Here is a 20,185-nt window from a genome sequence, read left to right as displayed (position 1 = left end):
AGTGGTTATATTGAGGTTACACTACGTTAAAATGTCTGCTGTTGTTGATGACAATTCTTTGACATTCATTCCCGTTAACAAAGTTTGGATTTTGTAATAATTTTCGTATGCCGGTAGTTTTTTAAAATCAATCCCTAGACTATTTTTAAGAATTTAACCATGGATTTGCTGAGCCTGATGCCGCCGGAAATCGCCGTCAAAATTTTCGGCTTCCTCGAACTTCGAGACCTTCTGAACTGTCAGGCAGTTAGCAAATCTTGGTACGACCTCACGAACAATAATCTCGTTTGGAAGACCTTCTGGGATCCGAATTTGCCCCTGAAAGAATGTCGCCCTAGAAAAGGTAGGAGGAGTGTTGTAATTTGAACAGTTTAACTTCCATTGTATTTTATCTGGATATAATATTGCATATAAATTTGCTACATAAGTACTTTTATTTGATACACACTGTACATACACAGAGGGTCTACAAGACCAATAGGCCCTGAACCTATTCTTGAGATTACAAAAACAAACACAGAATCCTCCATCACAGAATGGATCGAAAAAAGACAAAAGGAGAAGTGGATAAACTCTAGTTTCACTAGACACAGTAAACTTATGCTAAAACAACCCTCACAAACACTAGCAAACTCACTGCTACAGAGAGGGCTAAATTCAGGCATCTACGATAAAACCCCACTTCCTTGCATCCACCACCATTATTATTTGACATTGAAAACACCTCATAGAAATGATAAATGGTGGAGTACATATGTTGTTCAATCTTTATAAAAAGATAGTTCCTGCCACAGTTAGTTGTTTTCAACAAAACCAACTATTCACTATTAAGGTTTTAAGTTGAGGTAAAAAAGTCAGTCACGAGCGGGATTCGAACCCACGACCTTCGGCTAGATACGCCGCTATCGTGACTTCGAGATGGGAAGTTAGTGCCCGAGTGGATCGAAGTCACGATAGCTCAAGTGGTAGAGTAGTGGCGTATCTAGCCGAAGGTCGTGGGTGCGAATCCCGCTCGTGACACTGACTTTTTTATCTCAACTTAAAACCTTAATTGATTGAAAACCAACTATCTTTTTGTAAAGATTGAACAACACCTCATTTCCATATCATCCAGTCCATTAATATTACTGCATAATTATGTCGCAGCATTTTCACATGTTTGGATGGTTTGGACAATCATAAAAAACAGGGTAATTTTGGCATTGATGATTGGTTGTTTGGAAAAATATACATGAGCAGGAACATTCTAGTTTAATATTAATGTACACTCAAGAGACGACAACAATTTATCAACATACCTCAAAAATGAATATACAAAATTAATTTATAGAAAAGTTTGGTGTTTAGTGACCGTTAGTCAATGATTATTTGGAGATCGTGAGATGCGGTCTGGTGTGACGTAGGTTTTAGAAAAACATTTTCTTTATCGTGCCAATGTTTTGATCTTTAGATATTTTTTTAGATAATCATCAATTAATGGTCACTAAATGCCACACATTTAAAAATAATGTTAAATGCAAATAACCACAAAGAGAATTTCCTGAACACATTTACACACAATGCAAAATAATAAAAAAAAATAAAAATAAAAATAAAATATAAAAGCTTATAATAAAATAAATTTAAATAATTACTTTGGTTAACTAGGGCCAACTAAAACTCATAAATTAATATAAAATGTATTGTAGCAAACAATTTATGTATATCTAAAAAATACTAGATTTTGTTTTGTCTAGTCATGATGATATTGTAATTAGTATTAGACCATCCGTTAGTTCCTGTGGATCTTCTGCACCCACCGTTGGAATTTTGTGTTCCGATAAAAGACAAGTTAATAGATTAAGGTTGAGATTTGTTAAGAATTTTAATAAAGGGAATTATGTACTAATTAATGTCTTTTTCTTTCAAGTTGAATGAGTTGTTTTGTTCTCGGGTAGCCTTGCTGAGTCTCTTGACAACTTTTATAAAAATTTTGAAATTGCTATTGATGAATTCTTCCCTAATACTGTTCAGAGTCATCTAAACATCCCCATTGGTTTGATAAATACTTAATTTCATTGATAAAAAAAAAGAAAAGGGCGCACAGAAGATATGCAGGCATTTAAGATTAAGTGATTTTCTAAATATAGAGAAAATTAAAAGTTAAGGATATCCACCTATGTTTATAATTTTGAGGTTGGTACTATCATTGATGACAAAAGGTTTTGGTCGTTTGTCAGTAGTAATTGAGGCAGTAGAGGCTATCCCTGTGAAATGTTCCATGATGTTAACAATTTTCGTCCCTATTCATGATTGATCATTCTTCCCTGTTCAAACATTTGATATATTGTTCCGGGTCTCATTTCGAGTTTAATTCTACTGAAATAGTGGATGTGTGGAGTGACCCATTTGAACTGCAATAAAATGAATAATAAATTATTATTCGGCCCTTGCGCTCATGTACAAAAATTTTAAAAATAATTTTAATTTTGGTACCAGATGATGAGAAAAGAATGAAATAAATCCAAAGATTGTATATCAGACGATGAAAGGTATCACCTGGTTTAGCATCATACAAATTATATAAATAAAATTAAAAAATTAGTAGATCGTCATAACATAGAGGCCTTAAATTAATCCTAATAAAGTCTTTGGTTGAACCCCACAGTTCGGTGCCGTACAACCAAATATCATCTTGTCATTATTATCATCTTGTAAATCAATCGTGAGAGTTTTGTAACGTCTGGTCAGTTTCTGCTTTTTTGTTTTGAGTGTAGATTCCATATAAGTAATTTATCAATGTACAGCCCAAGGTAGCAGATATGGTTAACTATAAGATATGTGATGTAGAATACAAAGAAAGTAATAAACGAAAAATCTTCATTTATTGGAAAATTGTCAACAATTTATGCCATTGTAATATTGTACATGTTTGTCCAACTTGAACAGTTTTGACAAGTTATACCAGTCTTAGATGTTATCTTATGTTGACAAACACAGATAACTAACTGAAACAATACCTCTAAAATTGTGTTATTTAAAATTTTATTTATTTAATTTTTCATTTTCCAGATCTAAACTGGATGTTCACACCGCCTTGTAAATGGAAGATGTATTATATGAATCATATGAGGATCATCAGAAACTGGAGAGAAGACAAATATAAGAGGCATGAAATCAATGGAAGATGGTTGGAGACGACCGCTTATGACGGACAGACTCTAGTAATTAACAATTTCGGTTTAGAAGTATATAAAATCGACAAGGGAAATCTTGTCCACATGCAAAAGCTAAAGTATAAAAAATATGATGCATACATGTGTGCCACGAATACAAAGTATATTGCAGTGAAATACCGCCCATTTGTTCTCGTCTATGTTCAAATTAATGATCGGTATAGGGTTTCACACATGCTATACAATCAAGGCACCGAGAAAAAACTTACATGTATCAAACATATGAAACAAATGGATAAAATGAACGATAGGTTTCCAATTTATCCGTACTGGTCCAATTTAATGTGCATTCTGGGTGATACACTGTTTGTTTACATGCCTCATATTAAGGTTTTTTACGCTTGGGATATGAAAAACATGAGATGCCTTATGGATGTAGAAGGTTCCATCAGCGACTTTCTCAACGATAAATCTAAAGTATACATTTGTAGTGATGATCTCATTAGTGTTTATGATGAAATGGGAAATCTTTGTTATGAAGTGAAACCCCATTGGCCAATAGGAAAAGTTCACATTAATTACAATATGATTTTAGCTGTGAAAAGCACACAAGATCACATGGAAGTGTGCGCTTGGGAAAAAGGGACTGGGAAGGAAATATTAGTGAAAACGATATCTGTCTCAGATGATTGTATTCTTCATCCGAGATTAGACATACTTCTTGATGTAGTGGACGCATGGCAATTAGAGCGAAAGGAGATTTATGCACTAGATTTAAAACATGACGTTACTCTGTGGAAAACTTTGATTGGTGAATATAGTCTTCTTGGGGATTTACACAGTATCGTTGCTGAAAGGTTTCTTCTTTTTTGTACTTATTCAAGGCATGTTTTTGACATCCATGATACAAAATCTGGTAATTATCTCTATTCTCTTTATGGCATAGATGATGATGATGTTTATGCTTCTTATGATATACTTATTTATGCCAACCATAAAAATGTGAAACTTATTGTTCATATTTATTCCTAAACAAAATTGAAATAATTAATATTTGTATGATATAAATACATATATTAATATAGTTAATTTATTTTAATACAAGCACACAAAGTAATGTAAGATGTTAAATAGTCTGTGATAATGTAATATATGTTTTTAAAATAAGTCAGTATTATCATTTATACAAGTGTTGGAGAGAGTTCTCAATAACAGAGTAACAAAGTGAAGTTAGGGAAAAAAATTATAGATTTTGATTGAATTATTACATATGAGATTAACATTTGGTTTTATTTGAACATGTTCATAATTGTATTCAGTGTTCTACATGTCCTCTTGTAAAAGGAGGGATGTCTCATGTTTTTTATTTTAATGATTTAATAACAGGGCAAAATATAAAACATAAATATAAACTTTTGATAGTACATTGGGCCAAATTACAGTGATCTGTACCATAATTATAATTTTTTTCATTTTTTATACATAACATTGTATGTAACAAAATGTAGGCATTTTTTTAGTGGTTTGTAATTTTTTTAAATATTTATAATGCACATGCTAAGAAATATTTAGCTTTGTTTAAGGAATGTTGTGAAATCAAAGTTAATCAATAAAATTAACAATCTTCCATCTTTTCTAATACAATTATGTTTTAATCATTAAGTCATCATAGTGTTTACATAGTCAATTATCCAATACTAGCACGATTCTGCCACCACCCTTCTGCCAAAGTGACTTCAGGTATTTCTTGAGTGTATTTTTATTTTAATAATGGGGATTTGTAAGAGTAGAACCCCTGGAGTTCTGGTGTTCGCCATTGAAAAAGCGTAAATAGCGAAAATATGTGGAAGTACTTTGTGTTGGAATTCAACGGTGCTGAGATTTGTCTGAACCTTCGAGTGTGTCAAGTGGTTGACACCAGCACCCTTGAAATGAAAGAGTTTTCATTATTGAATATTAATTTTTATCAATATCTTGTTCTATCAAATGTAACCTTATTACAGAAACTTTCTGCATAATCCATTACATTTTTTTCTTCAATATATTACATAGATAATTGTAGTGTAGAATGATAGATCTTGTCCAGTTCTACTAAGCAAAGCTTATAAATTTATTATGGTTGAAGCCATAGTTTCAATTATTATAAGTAGATGTTTAAGTGCTAACAGTTTAAATTCATTAGAAATTGTTTCAAAGTCCTGATGAAGGTGATATATTTTGTGAAACCTTGACTTGGAGGAAATGAGTGTTCTAATTTTTTTCTTTTAAATTGGCCTTATCCTTGATCTTTCAAATAATATAATCATATCACTATATTTTTTTACATATAGGTAATTTGCTGTCTGAAAATCCTTTGAACATTTCCGGTATATTCATATCTCCACCTTTTTTTCAAATTTGTCTTGTAGGCTGTATAACATTCAGTGCTTGAAGTGATGTTTTTTGTTTGGGAGAAGCTATTACTTAATTATTTTAAGTGTACTCCCACTTTTTTGTTGCAAAATTTGTCTTTATCGTTTTTTCTAATGAAAGTATTAATAATAGAAAGTTTTTCATTTTAATTGGAAAAGTGTGACTATTTGTGAAAATTAATTAGCCTTTTTTAAATGTTAAAAAGAACTAAAAAAATTGAGCTTTCAACTTATTCTAACATTATCAGGGCATGCATTTACTACATATTTAAAAACATTGATAAAATCTTCACTAATTAATTACAAACCTTACTATAGAAAGATTTGTAATAAACAGATAAAGATAAACATAATAAATAACAAGATAGAGCTGTTTTAATGTTTGTTTGTTCATTTTACATATTTATGATTATTTTTTTGACTGTTTTATTAATGTGTCATGACCCCCCCCCCATACACACAGCAACAGAGCTACCCTAGGCCAAACCAATCTTGATTCTAAAACCAATTGATTTGTTCAAAAAGGTACATTAACATCCGTAATAAATAAAATAATGAACACTGCAGAATTTTCTTCCCAAACTAAATTGTCTAAATCATGGGTCTGTGATTTTTCCCCATGTATCATAAAATCTACCTTTTCATTTTTCATCAAAATTTTGAAGCTAGCAATTAAGCCATTAAATGGCAGTTTAATAAAAATAAAAAGACAACCAATTGGACAGGCAGATTACCATTAAAGACCTTGGAATCGCCTACTCTAACAACCCGACATTTAACTTGCATTGCTCCTCAATAGTTAATAAGGCACATCAAATTATAAGTTTCTTACAAAGAATTACAAAAAAAATTAGGGACACAGAAACAATGATTATCCTGTTTAAGGCTAAGGTACATCCCATTTTAGAAAACTGTTCAGTAGTTTGGTCACCACTTCAGAAAATTCGAAGGAATTCTTTAGAAAATGTACAGAGATAATTTATTCGCGCTTTATGGTTTAAAATTACCAGAATATACTTGGATACAATCATACAAACTTATTATGGAATCTGCAGAACTACAACTGCTAAACATAAGACGACAAAATAATGACCTGATAATTTTCTTACAAACTTTTAAATTATATGATCGACTGCCCACAGTTAATTCGCTAAATTTCGATACCCCACAGTGTTATACCAGACAAAAAATATTATTTTCGAAATCTAATTATAACACAAATTATTTCAAATTTAGACCGATTCCCTCGAATCAAGGAAATGAGTAATAAACTTCCTTTACATTGTAACACTTTTTGCCTTTACTTATTTAAATTTAATTTAAACATTTTTTAAAAAATACTGATCATGGCAAATTGTGTTTGATTTGTTTATATATTTCTGTTGTTTTCATTGAATTTTTATCTTTCCTTGTCTCTTTCTTTATATGTGTTTAAATATTTCTGTTTTCATAAATTTTTATCATTCCTTGTCTCTTCCTTTATATTTGTTTATGTATTTCTGTTGTTTAATTAAATTTTTATCATTTCTTGTCACTTTCTTTATATTTGTTTATATATTTCTGTTGTGTAATTAAATTTTTATCATTCCTTGACACCTTTTTATTTGTTTATATATTTCTTGTTTAATTAAATTTTTATTATTCCTTTCCTTGCCACTTCCTTTATATTTGTTTATATATTTCTCTTGTTTAATTACATTTTTATCATTCCTTGTCACTTCTTTTATATTTGTATACACTTGATACTTACAATGTATTATTGTGTTTGTTATGTTAAATATATTTTTAATTATTGTATATACATTATTATTTATGTTTCAATTATTCGTTATTACTTATGTATAGTTTAAACTCTTATAGAATTTGGAACTGGGTAAATGTGCTTACTCGTATAAACAAATAAATATCTATGATTGTCCAGGCGGTGGCGCTTCCTTAGCCAGTACATCCGCTTTTTCATTTCCCTCAATTTATGAATGTTGAAAATAAACAATATGTAAGTCAATGTTTGTAACACATTAATTTGATAAATTGTTTACTTTCTTGCAATATGCCTCGCAATGCACAACGAAAAAAGGAACAAATGTACGAACAACAAATTATTAAAGGCTCAAAAATTAAGTGGGGTCATTATACATCAATTATAGTGAATAAATAATTATCGTCACAACAAAGATGATAAAAATGTATACCAATTAAAAAAAGATTAAATGCAACGTCCAAATTAATAATATTTACGTTTTTGAGTCTTGTATAGTTGACTATGGTAATCTAAGAATGCGCTACGGTGGTAATTCGTGTTATCAGATATCAGTGGAACCTACTTTTTTCACATTTAACTTCACTCCCAAATTGACCATTGTGGAGTCGAGACGGTAAAAAATTTCAGTTCATGTCTCGGTAAAGTTTTCTGAGAAAAAAACCTTAAAATAAAGCCTGTCGAAATCGGGGAGCGCCGAAGATGGACCAACAGACGCCGGTAAGGAAAAGATTTCGCCGAGAAGCTTACCAACGGCACAACTTGACTTTTTTTTATTTACCCCTAAAGTCATTCTTTTCTTTTTGTGTCAATTAGTTCAGATATTCGAAAGAAGAACTCCGCGTTTTATCCGAATGCAACAAAGAGTCTTTCTACAGCAGGTGCCTCCCGTTCAGCACGATTCTCGGAGTCACGACTTACTATGCTGTTAAAACGGGTAAGACAATGGAACCAATTGCTTTAATTTAAACCGTATCCAATAATAAACCGACACTTGCCACTGTTAATTTTGAAAATTTGTCAACGATAGGTAAATATTTTTATTTACAGCGTTCCCTGAAGATAAACGCAGGATTTTACTTGATAGTTTTTCATCCTGAGATGTTTGTTATCATTTAGAGCAGTGGTTCCCAAACTTTTTTTGGAACATGGACCCCTTTTTATAGTCAAAAATTGCCCACGGACCCCCAAGGGAAAAAGCCACATAAATGCATAATATAAAAATTACAAATTAAAAAAAAATTGTTGAAGATGTATTTATTGAAAATATAAATTATAATATTAATTACTTTTGTTTAAAATAAAGTATAAAAAAATTAATGACGGATGAACATGATGAGATGTTATGAGTGTATATATGTCCGGTTCAATGTTTGTGAGTAGCAACCACAAATCCACACGATCACTAATTTCTATTTTTTGAATTTTTTTTGTGATGAGGTTCTTAACGGCACTGAATCCTCGTTCTACCAAATAGGAAGATGGGAAAACAGTCAATAACTTCTGTACAAAACCCAAAATGCAGGATATAAAATTGGGATCCGTTTTTGTAACCAGAATTTGTGGTTACCTTGTTCAAACATTGGTTTAAGTTACTCATTTGTGGATATTTCAATAAGCTGCTCCTGTATTAGTATGGATTCATCTGTGTTTGGGATCTGAGTTTGTCCACGCGCAAAAGGGTTCAACACCAGTCGGGAAATGAAGAATGTCTTCAAATCTTTGGTTCAGGTCTGTATGAAGAGCCGTTAAGTGTGACAGTAAGCAAGCAAATCTTCATCTCTAATTTGCAATTTCAAAAGATTTGGAAACTGAGAGCATTCTCCTCTTCCCAAGTTTTGTTTGTATAGAAAAAGTTATGCAACAAACGCAGATATTACACTTTTAGTTTTGATTAAATTCAATTGGTCACCTTGTAGTTTCAAATTAGTTTCGTTAAATTTGGCAAATAAATCAGACATATAGGCTATGTCATTTTTTGAGTTAATAAAATTGTGTCGCAAATCATTGTCTTTGCTTTCCAGGAATTCCAACACATAAAATTGATTTAAACATGCTCTTTTAGATAACAAACGTACTTCTGTTTTATATTATATCATTTTATATTATTATTTATATTATATTATTTTATATTAAACCTTGCACGGACCCCCTGACGTTCAGAGACCCCCAAATCAGTTTAGGGACTTTGTTGAGATAACGTTTTCTTTATAGTGCCAACGTTTCAATCTTTATTGAGATCATCTTCAGGACCTGATATTTATAAACATTGTTTCAATTTTACAAATACATGTAGGATGTGGAAAAAAATTGTACAGTGCTAGAAAAGTTTATATTAAAAAAAAAAAAAATTGAATTTATACAATGCTAGAAAATTTTAGATTCAATCAAAGTATTTGGACTCACTCAAAGTGTTTGTTTTACATGTAGATGTGCCATTCTTGTCTGTTGTGTTGAGAGTTCCAGTGAGATATTGATGTTTTATGCTTGTGTGCCTCAAAAAAACATGTTGAATTTTGAAAGGATGGTGAGGGAAGTCAGGAATAGAAAGACATTTTTATATGAGTCGGCTTCTTTGAGGTGAAAGGAGCCGACAAATAATCGTCAAGTAACAGTCACTAAACACCACACACACCCGTGCGTGCGTGCGTGCGCACAAATACTTAATTTGTTTGCCTTTATTGTATTATTATTTTTTAATATTTATTAATTTTTTGGCTCAACTTTACCCCGATAGTTTTATCTGAAGAGTAATTGTGTCCTGATTCAAAATGTCGTGATAAATAAAGAAGTTTGCTGTAAAATGTTATAAATAAAAAAAAGACTGATAAAATAGTTGCGTAGAGTTAAAAGAAAACCCAACACCTCCACTATTACCTATGACAACAACCAACAAATATTAAAATTCTTTGTATTGTAATTATGTAAATTGTTGTGCTACTGTGTAGTCAGTTTTATAATAATTATTAAACAGTACAGTATGTACACAGCATGAAATGATTAGTTTGATTCATTCTGGTCTGACAAAACCAGTGACAAGATGATCCAGGATGATTAGAGATCAAGCTACTTCACAACTTCAGCGCAATATTTCACAATAAAATAGTTTGTTGTGCGACAAACGCCTGTGATATTTATGTACCAAAAGAATATTAATTGTTAAGTAATTGTTACTGGTTTTAAAAAATGCCTATATATGTAAGAGGCTGTTAAGAAGAGGTTTTTATTTATTTATTTATTATATATGTATATAGTTTGTTTGTATACATATCGTGTAATGTGCAATGTGTTTAAGTTTTTGACTTTGTATCTGTAAGTAACAAAAAACTGACATTTTATAACTATTTATACAATTTATAACTATCTAAACAATTTATAACTATCTAAATGATTATGTCCCTATGTCTCTGTAGATCCCCTGAAGAAAGCAATAAAACTTGTCGAAAGCTTGGGCGTTGATATAATAACATTGTATGTTTGAAGACCACAACCCGAATCCCAATCAACATCGTAATAAAATAGTTGTATGAACAAAAAGTGCTCCCTCTTACATCTCATAAACCAATAAAATTTAATTTAATAGGATCGTTAAAACATTCTGACATGTTTTTTTTTCATAGGTGTAATTAAAGATTATTTGGAGGTTGTAAGATGTGGTCTGGTGTGATGTAGGTTTTAGAAAAACATTTTCTTCATTGTGCCAATGTTTCGATCTTTATTGAGATCATCTTTGGGGCTTAGTGTATGTTTTCTGTGTAGATGTGTCGTTCTTGTCTGTCGTGCTGAGAGTGGTGTAATTAAACCTAATAAGTACCTGATGTACACTCAGCACACTTCTGTGGCAATGAGCAGGGAAGTGGGAATGAAAAGGTGTACGGCACGTATGTAAACAGTCATTCATGCTGACCTTGCTCCTTTGACTGCCGTTGCCCGGTACTCCCCATGTTGGCAGTTTTTCATCTTTCAGAAGTCAAAGACAGACAGCATGACTGGAAGGGAGTGCTTACCATCTCCCTATATAATAATGATAATATGCTTTATTAATATTAATAAAAGAACAAAGTACTCTCACTTGATATATTACTCAAGATGGTTTGTAGCAATGATCGAGCCCTGTTTGGAATATCTTGTGTACGAGCAAAATTTTATGGGATCCTAAGGATAAAAATCATAAATTCCAGCACAAATTGCATACAGTCCGAACAAGGATAAGTGTAAACATAGCCAATATTTTGATGTGACTTAAAACCACCCAACCGAGTCACTCATAGCTACATTTAGGCCTTGGTTAAAGAAAAAAAGGCCTCGGTTAGGTTCAGTATTGAAGTGTTGTCAACGTCCTTCATTGCCCGAGGTTGAAGGGGAAAGTGGGAATGGGAAGTAGTGTGAGAGATGTAAACTCTCACTGTCTTTGGTGCTCAACTATTTTGAGGAATAAATATGGCAGTATGAGGAACAGTGGCAATAGCTGAATGTAAATAAGGCATCACAGTAATACTTAAGAACTTTCCATACAGAACAAGCTGTTGTTTTTGTTCTCTTTTTAACAAATTTTATTTACTCATTACTAATAAAGCATGTCAGTATTCAATAAATTGCTTCTACTTAAGCTGATAATAATTGTACAATTTATGGGTTATATTTTTCTCCTTTTCTTATTTTATCTTCTTATATTATCATTGTTTCAGGTAAACTCAATCCGAGTATTAAATTTGGCGCTACTCCTAAAGTGTTTGGAGCAGTTGTCATCGGTTATCTTTTAGGCAAAATATCTTATCAGAGGGTTTGTGTTGAAAAGTTGATGGCTTTACCAGACAGTAAATTAGGATCCATACTTAGAAGTAAATATGCTGGCAAGAAAGCGTAAGTAAATTATGTATGCTTCTATTGTTAAATTATGCCTAAAATTATTTTTTCTAATTATTTTAGGCTTACTATGGATATTCCGGAATCGGATAAAATTATTATCGGAATGAAAGAAGATGATAAATATGATGATGTGAGAAAAACTTCCCACATGGACATTGATACAGACCGGCCACACTTCGCAAACCTCGATGATACTTATAGAGCACCTGTAGACCGTAAATGTTTATATTTATTTTACTTTGGTTATTTAGATTTATTAGTTTATTTTACAAGAGTCGTTATTTATTCTATTTTATCCTTCTCTCACATTAATACAAGTTATAAAAATACTACCTATAACAATTTATATTTGGTAGTAGCCTAAGTATTAATTTTTGCATGAATAAATCAGTATTTTTTTAAATTTGTTTTAGCATTCAGCTCTCCAGAATTGAAAGAAGAACCATTACCAAAATATCCGCCAACTACATATGAAGAATTGAGGAGAAGGAATAGAGAAGATTATGAAAAGAATAGAACTAAACCTTATCGGTACTTATTGCATTGTTATAATAATTTATCTAATATTTATTATTATATAATAATTTTAGATTAATTTATATCTTAGTTCTTTTACTAAAGTATGTGGTTTTATATATGTGATTAGTAGACATGCATTTTGTGAATTTTTTTTGATATTTTGATTATAAATATGTTGGTTTTCATAACAATGCAGGAATAATTCGTTTAACTTTTTTTTTAGTGGAGTTTTGGTTCCTGATGAAATTCCTTCAGCTGTGAAACAAAATGAAATTGGGTCTAAAGCAGACAGTTGGTTTGATCCACCATCCAAACCAAACAAAAAACCAACAAATATTTATGGGGATTCTTGGGATAAATAAATAACTTTGAATAGTTACAAATGTATATATATATATATATGTATACCTTAAGTTGTTTTTTTCTTTTTTCTTTTTGTGTTTAGAATTTTCAGTAGGTTCACAATAAACTGCGTGCTTGTCTACAAGTCAAGTTATTTAAAATAAACCTTCAAAGACATACAAAAATAATATCTACATTTGTCATGAAGATTAGTTCATATTTATTTATTTACGGATCGATATACAAAGTGGGAGGTTTATGGGCCAACAAACAGCTGAGGTCATCGCTGGCCCTTTGTTTTCCTTTTTTTCTGGTCTTCCACTTGTATTTTGTTTTAAACTGCATCCGTTTGAACATCTCTATCTGGTTACTGACTTTCTGCTCTTATATGTATACTACGCCGATATCCTAAAATGCCTCTCGTTTGTACCTCAGGTTGTCAACTACAGAATAGACATAAAACATGCAATACATAGGGTGGGCCCAAACTCAAGTTACTTTGAGGATTTATAGGAAAAATTTTGTGTTGAACAAAAAGTGTGTATAAACATAGGTCATCAAATGAAGCCTTCTATGTGAAAAACCTCTTAAAACTGTGTTTTTCAGCTTTTTTTTTTTCAAGAACTACTCCCAAATGGCTCCATGTCTCAAAATATGCATCGAAAAAACATAGTCGAGCATTAAATTTTGAGTAGAATGAGACCAACTGCACATGTTTATCTTAATCCATTGCCAAGATATGACTTTGATATAATAACCACTTTTTTCAAGAAAAAAACACTTAAACATTTTTTTTCAGTGTTAACACTTCAAAATAAACTATAGGAAATTGAATTCTATGTAAAATGAGACTTCATAGGCACTAGTAGTAAATGAAAGAAGGAAGACGAAAATGAAAGAAGCAAGAACATCCATGAGCCATTGCAGCTGAAGTGAATCATGGGAACGACATTAGTATTAACTCAGCTTTCTGTGAAATGCCTTGACTATATATGAATGAGGAGTACGAGGACATTCACTTAGTGAATGGAATGGCTAATGCTGAGGCAGATGCTAGGATGTATACTGAGAATTATCCTATACATCGTAAACCACACCTCTCTGTATTTGCCAACCACCATCGGAATTTGTGGGAATACGGCTCTTTTTCAAGAGAATGTGGGACGGCTTAGTATGAAGTGCAGAATGATTAGAAGCGGTTGATGCTTCATTTCATTGAGGACTGGACTTGAATTCATAGCATCAACATTCATACTACACACCGGTCTTCCTTCTTTCAAGCGATTTACTAACAAGTCATACCTTTGAAAATTGGCAAGAAAATATAGCTCCAGTGAGGTGGCATTGGTCTCACTTTACGTAGAATTTAATTTCCTACAACCTTTATTTTGAAGTTTTAACACTGAATAAAGGTCGAAACGTTGGCAATAAATGAAAAAAAAGGGTATTTTTCGAGACTATCTCATTCTTGATCCTACCTCATGTCTTCAACAAAAAAAGTTTTGTTTTTTCTCAAAAAAGTGGCTATTATATCAAAAAGTCATATCTCGGCCATGGATTAAGATAAAAACTATGTTGGTCAAAATTTAATGCTCGACTAGGTTTTTTTTTGGTACATATTTTGAGACATGGAAACATTTGAGAGTAGTTCTTGAACAAAAGCTAGTAGTGCTAGATAGTAAAGTGTTTTTTCCACTTTTAATGGTATTTTTTGGTTCTGATAAGTATGATTTTGCCATTCTATACAAATTATAAGAAAGACTAGTGGTGAACGTAAGGAGTTAGATCCTAGAGTTACTAAAATAAAATAAATATGTACTGTACTTCAATACTTATTTTGTTTATTGAAACAAATTAATGAAATTATAAATTATAATTATACAAAAATATCTAGTTAAGCCCAATCAACGACGGATTAATAAAAAAAAAAAAAAAAAAAAAAATATAGAAACCTTATACCAATCTTTAATAATTTTTTTTTAATACTTAAAAAGAGATAATTATTTTGTATTCTCTTAACTTCTTATAAATATTTTATTTATATTTAATTATATTTGTGAAGTATGATTATTCAGAAATCATGAGATGCGGTCTGGTGTGATGTAGGTTTCAGAAAAACATTTTCTTTATCGTGCCAACGTTTCGGGCTTTATTGAGATCATTTTCAGGGCCAGGGATTTACAAACATTGTTTAAATTTAACAAATACATGTAGGATGTGGAAAAAAGTGAATTTATACAATGCAACAAAATATTTTTTTTTATATTCAATCAAAGTATTTCTACTCACTCAAAGTGTTTGATTTCTGCGTAATTGTGCCATTCTGACTGAGTATAAATACTTTGATTGAATATAAAAAAATATTTTTTTGCATTGTATAAATTCACTTTTTTCCACATCCTACATGTTTTTGTTAAATTTAAACAATGTTTGTAAATCCCAGGCCCTGAAGATGATCTCAATAAAGATCGGAACGTTGGCACTAAAAAGAAAATGTTTTTCTGAAACCTACATCACACCAGATCGCATCTGATGATTTCTGAATAATCATCGACTAATGGTCATTAATCACCACATATTTGTGAAGTTTGAACTAAATTTGTTTGACAAGTTAATGTACAGCTTAAATTATTCACTTACTGCTGTGTTCTACAATCCATGCACTAGCTAGACCCTTCTTGACTGATTGTTTTCATTGGCTGCCTTCTCATTTATATTTGTTTTTCCCCCCAATGTTTTATTACAAGCTGTAGTCTCCAGTTACAACATGTAATTTACTTATTACTTATATATATTATGCAGGGTGGGCGACCAAGACCTGAGGGGTTAAATGCTTGCTCCTACCTGCCTGGGTAAACTCGTACCCCATCCCTAAAAGGTCCGGGACTTGGTCGGCTCATGTGCCCTACATAAATCTCTTGGACCTGTTCACAAACCCCAAGATTTTGCACCATTTAATCTCAAGGAGTGATTTGGTGATGTCCTCTCCTTCAAAAGTTTTGAATCTAGACCTAGCGAACCTATCACACTGCGAGGTAGTGCCTTGCCATTTCTTCTTTTATTTCGCAAAAACGGCAAAAGGGATCTGGTAGAATATCCATTACGAAGAGGTGCCTTCTCAGTGGGCATTACTTATTACTTATTAAAACCTATAGTTATTTACGACTATTTATATGCTGCAGCAAATAATCACTATTAATCTCCCACTGCATTTCACTAATGAAACAACTACCTTCTCCTCAGAAAGGAATTTGTGGCTCCATTTATTTTTAAGAGCCCTTATTGGATTGAAGTAATGGGTTCTATTGGACAAGGCTTGGGCAAGACTATTGGGGTGATGGGAGAAATTATTGTGGATATGTGTATCAGAGGAAAGCCACGTCTTCAGCAAAAAATGCAAGGAGGGTGGTAGGATCATTGCAGTAAAAAGGATATATGGCCTGTGAGCAGTATTTGGAGTAATCTGATCCTTGTTGGATCCAAGAGAACCGCTCTATTAGATATGAGTGAAGGCTTAAGTAGAGGGTATGGTCAAACACTTGTTCTACATCAAAAAAAGGCTTCCAATTCTTTGCCCTAAAGGGAGTATGATATGTTCTACAATGCAAATCCCTTGCTATTCAATATAACAAAGCACAAGATCTTTATTTAAACTTACTGAAAATTATTTTCTGAATTTTATAAAGGTGAAAGCTTTTCAGGTAGTTGGTCAATGTATTTAATCCCATACCTGGAGGACAATGTACTTTGATTTTGGCTTCCAAAAGAGCTCAGTTGCTTTTATCATAGCTTCTGAACATGAGCTGCTCTCAGTTTTATAATTAAAGGTAATTTCTAGTATTTTGGGACAATCAAAGGAAGCATAGTAGTTTTATTTAGTGGTGGTGATGATATCATATTTTCTACTGAATATTTAAATAAGCCTGCCTATCCAACAAGACCAGACCGTCCACACCATTGAACCTGTTGCCTCATTCCTGGATCGATAAATTTAAAGATTGCTATATCTTAGCATCTACACCTTGCTGACACTTTGTTTAAGTTATGGACTGATTTAGTAGACTAGTATAATTACAATAAACTTACCAAAGAAACAATTGTGCTTGGATATGTCAAATTTAGATTTTAAAAAAAGTTTAGTGTTTGATGAAATTAATGGGCATGCTCACTCTTTAAAATCATATTTTTCTGTACTAATGTGTGGTGTTTAGTTAGTCAATTTGGAGATCGTGAGATGCAGTCTGGTGTGACTTTGGTTTTGTGTGGAGTATAAATACTTTGATTGAATATAAAAAAATATTTTTTTGCATTGTATAAATTCACTTTTTTCCACATCCTACATGTTTTTGTTAAATTTAAACAATGTTTGCAAATCCCAGGCTCTGAAGATGATCTCAATAAAGATCGAAACGTTGGCACGATAAAGAAAATGTTTTTCTTAAACCTACATCACACCAGACCTCATCTCACGATGTCCGAATAATCTTTGTTTGTACTGATGCATACTGAAGATTATTGCATAGTAGGGTGACCAATCAAGTTTTAATTGAAAAAAAAAAAAATATATATATATAATCAATTATATAAAAAATAAATTATTTCTGCTTTAGAGTAGTTGTATTGTGTAACATTCACATTTTCAATATAGAAATTGTAAGCTAGTTGATGTGTTTACAGTTATTATCACTGTTGTAAAATAAAAGCATATGAACGAAATATACGCTAATTTTGAGACAAAATTTCGTCACTCATGTTGAATCATCGATGATGGAAGTTTTAAATCATACATCACAAAACACAAGGACAGAGGAAATTATTCTCGTAGCATACAATTTACATCAATCGTTTGTTAAAACCTGAAAAGACGAGCACAACAAAGCGATTATCGCTTATGAATGATTTCTTAGATAAAAGTCGAACCTGGGCCAAGGATTTACATTGAACACCAAACTGAAGGTCGAAACGTAAAAAACTTAACGACGACTAATTTAAACAAATCTTACAATTGTACTTACACTTCAGAGTTTTAAGATGATCTCCCCTTAGGGATTAGTTCAATTTTTTTGGAATTCCACGGTCTTCCGTTTGTGTGAGTAGGTCAAATGAATCATATGTATCCCCATCAAGCATTCCTTGTAGCTCCTTCTTAAGGGTTTCATGCATTTGCATAAACCCATGGGATATGAGTGTGGGTGACTCAGTAGAGAACAATCGGACGAGCGTTTCATCACCGCCTCCATGCCTTAGATTACGCATATTTATGATTTGCCCGTGTTTAATCGACAGCTATAGCTGATGGGCCTACGATAAAATTGTCATTAAACAATAGCAAATCGCTAAAAAGAGGAAAACGTGCTAAAACTTGTCTTGTTTTTATGTTCTTTCTGACAAATGTTAATCAGAATATCGTCTCTTCTCGAGTTGGAGTACTACAAAAGAAGACAAGCAAAACTATTTCTTTTTTATCGTACGTTTTAAAATTTAATCAAATATAAATTGATGTAAAAATTTTGGTCGTTTGAAGTTTCAAAATGTGGTAATAGCGTCTATTCCCGTGAAATGTTCCATTATGAAAAGAATTTTTCGTCCCCGTCCATCATTCGTCAAGAAATCGCCTCGTCTAACGGATCTGAAATAGTGGAATTACATACGGGTAACTTTGAACCTGAGGTTGTTAGGAAAAAAACGCGCTTCTATGGGTCCAAGTTGTAAATATGGTCCGGATGAGATACTGGAATTGGTCTTAGGTGTTCTGTGATTTTCTGAGTATACCTCTCTACTCTGTTTAATCAATAAAGGGTCATTTACAGAGAAAGGAAAGATGAATTTTGTTTCTCCCGTACATCAAAAAGGTGGCTGTAGTTATATCGAACACTATCTATTATAAAAGCCCTGCTTTACCTAGTTATGGATTCTAAATTGGAAGTATATTGAGCCTTCTGCTTAAACATGTTATCCTACAGCAGCTTGGTTTCATGAACGTGCTCTCCAGTATTAAAACTTAGTTATTACAAAGATTGCATCCTGAGTTATTTGGAAAACGTTTCTTTTATTTTACCCGTATTTGTCTAATGCGTTGACGTAGATCTTTTTAATGGTTAAAAAACAAGAAAGATTAAGTATCTTAAGGTAATACTTGACTATAAACTAACTTTCGCCGCTCGTGTAGAGGATAGAGTGAATAAAGGAAAAGCTGCAATTCGTGTCCTGTTTCCCTTACTGTGGAGGGTGTCTCCAATAAACTTCTTGTGAATAGAGTAGTGGACAGACCAATGCTCTTGTATGCTTGTCTCTCATGCGGTTTAATATCTCGATCGAACATTGGCTCGCTACAAATGACCCAAAATAAGTTATTACACCTGATGACCTCATCACCCCGCTACACCTGCATTCTAGATTTTCACATTAACACAGACATGGATTACGTTGTACACTATATAAAACGCCTCACAAAGAATTTCTTTGAACGATGTGAGCCAGGCAGTAATCAGTCGTCAAATTGTGGACTATGACTTACTTGGACATTGACGGGTATAGGAAAGCGAAGAGCTCTTTAGTTTAAACCTTTTTTAGTTTTACCCTTAAAATACCTTTTTTTCTTATATCCACTTTAAAAAAAAAAATTAAATTCTAAGCAGAAGTATGCTCCAGGACTCTCATTCGGGGCCCCTAGTGTGTTTTATTTTTCAATGACATTGGGTCGGTCCTTAATAGTACATAGTTTTCTTTCCTAGCCGAAAATGTTTTTTTTTTGATAATTCTGCTCCTGAATCTGTAGTTTACAGGACGATCTGCACAAATTTTGGTGTCGAGGGGTTAAGATTAATAACCTTAATTTAAATAAGAATAAGCGTAAGGTTGTAATATTTACTAACAAAGAGCAGCGCATTAACTCGATATGCTTGCTTAAAATTTTAGCCACCATCGTATTTTGAATGCAGGACCGTTGGATTCGAACCCTGGACCTTTACCTTACTGTGATGAACGCCGTGTGAACGCATACCTTTGCGCCCACGGACGTCTCCATTGTCGATGTGAATTCTGTCTCAGATCTTGTCTATTTTTAGCAATAACTTAAATTGTTGGGACAACATTGAATTTATTCAAAAAAGAAAACATTAAAATACTCT

General features: G+C 32.3%; 2 protein-coding genes across 2 annotated transcripts; both read left to right on the top strand.

Moving 5' to 3' along the window:
* Positions 1 to 20: 20 nt before the first annotated feature.
* LOC106665727 lies at positions 21 to 6,906 on the top strand. Its single transcript, XM_014392386.2, has 2 exons — positions 21 to 343; positions 3,052 to 6,906. Exons 1-2 carry the CDS (start codon positions 160 to 162, stop codon positions 4,185 to 4,187), a joined length of 1,320 nt encoding a protein of 439 aa, XP_014247872.1. The 5' UTR covers positions 21 to 159; the 3' UTR covers positions 4,188 to 6,906.
* A 970-nt stretch (positions 6,907 to 7,876) lies between these two features.
* On the top strand, positions 7,877 to 13,200 carry LOC106665767 (OCIA domain-containing protein 1). Its single transcript, XM_014392465.2, has 6 exons — positions 7,877 to 8,045; positions 8,142 to 8,262; positions 12,014 to 12,188; positions 12,255 to 12,409; positions 12,608 to 12,725; positions 12,937 to 13,200. The coding sequence occupies exons 1-6, from the start codon at positions 8,028 to 8,030 to the stop codon at positions 13,073 to 13,075; spliced, it is 726 nt and encodes a 241-aa protein (XP_014247951.1). The 5' UTR covers positions 7,877 to 8,027; the 3' UTR covers positions 13,076 to 13,200.
* The last annotated feature ends 6,985 nt before the right edge of the window (positions 13,201 to 20,185 follow it).

The sequence above is a fragment of the Cimex lectularius genome, unplaced genomic scaffold (genome assembly GCF_000648675.2).
Source record: "Cimex lectularius strain Harlan isolate CLEC.00 unplaced genomic scaffold, Clec_2.1 scaffold129, whole genome shotgun sequence".
In the NCBI taxonomy this organism is placed as follows: domain Eukaryota; kingdom Metazoa; phylum Arthropoda; class Insecta; order Hemiptera; family Cimicidae; genus Cimex; species Cimex lectularius.
Note: the sequence above shows the minus strand (reverse complement) of the source record. Positions and strands in the feature narration are given on the sequence as shown.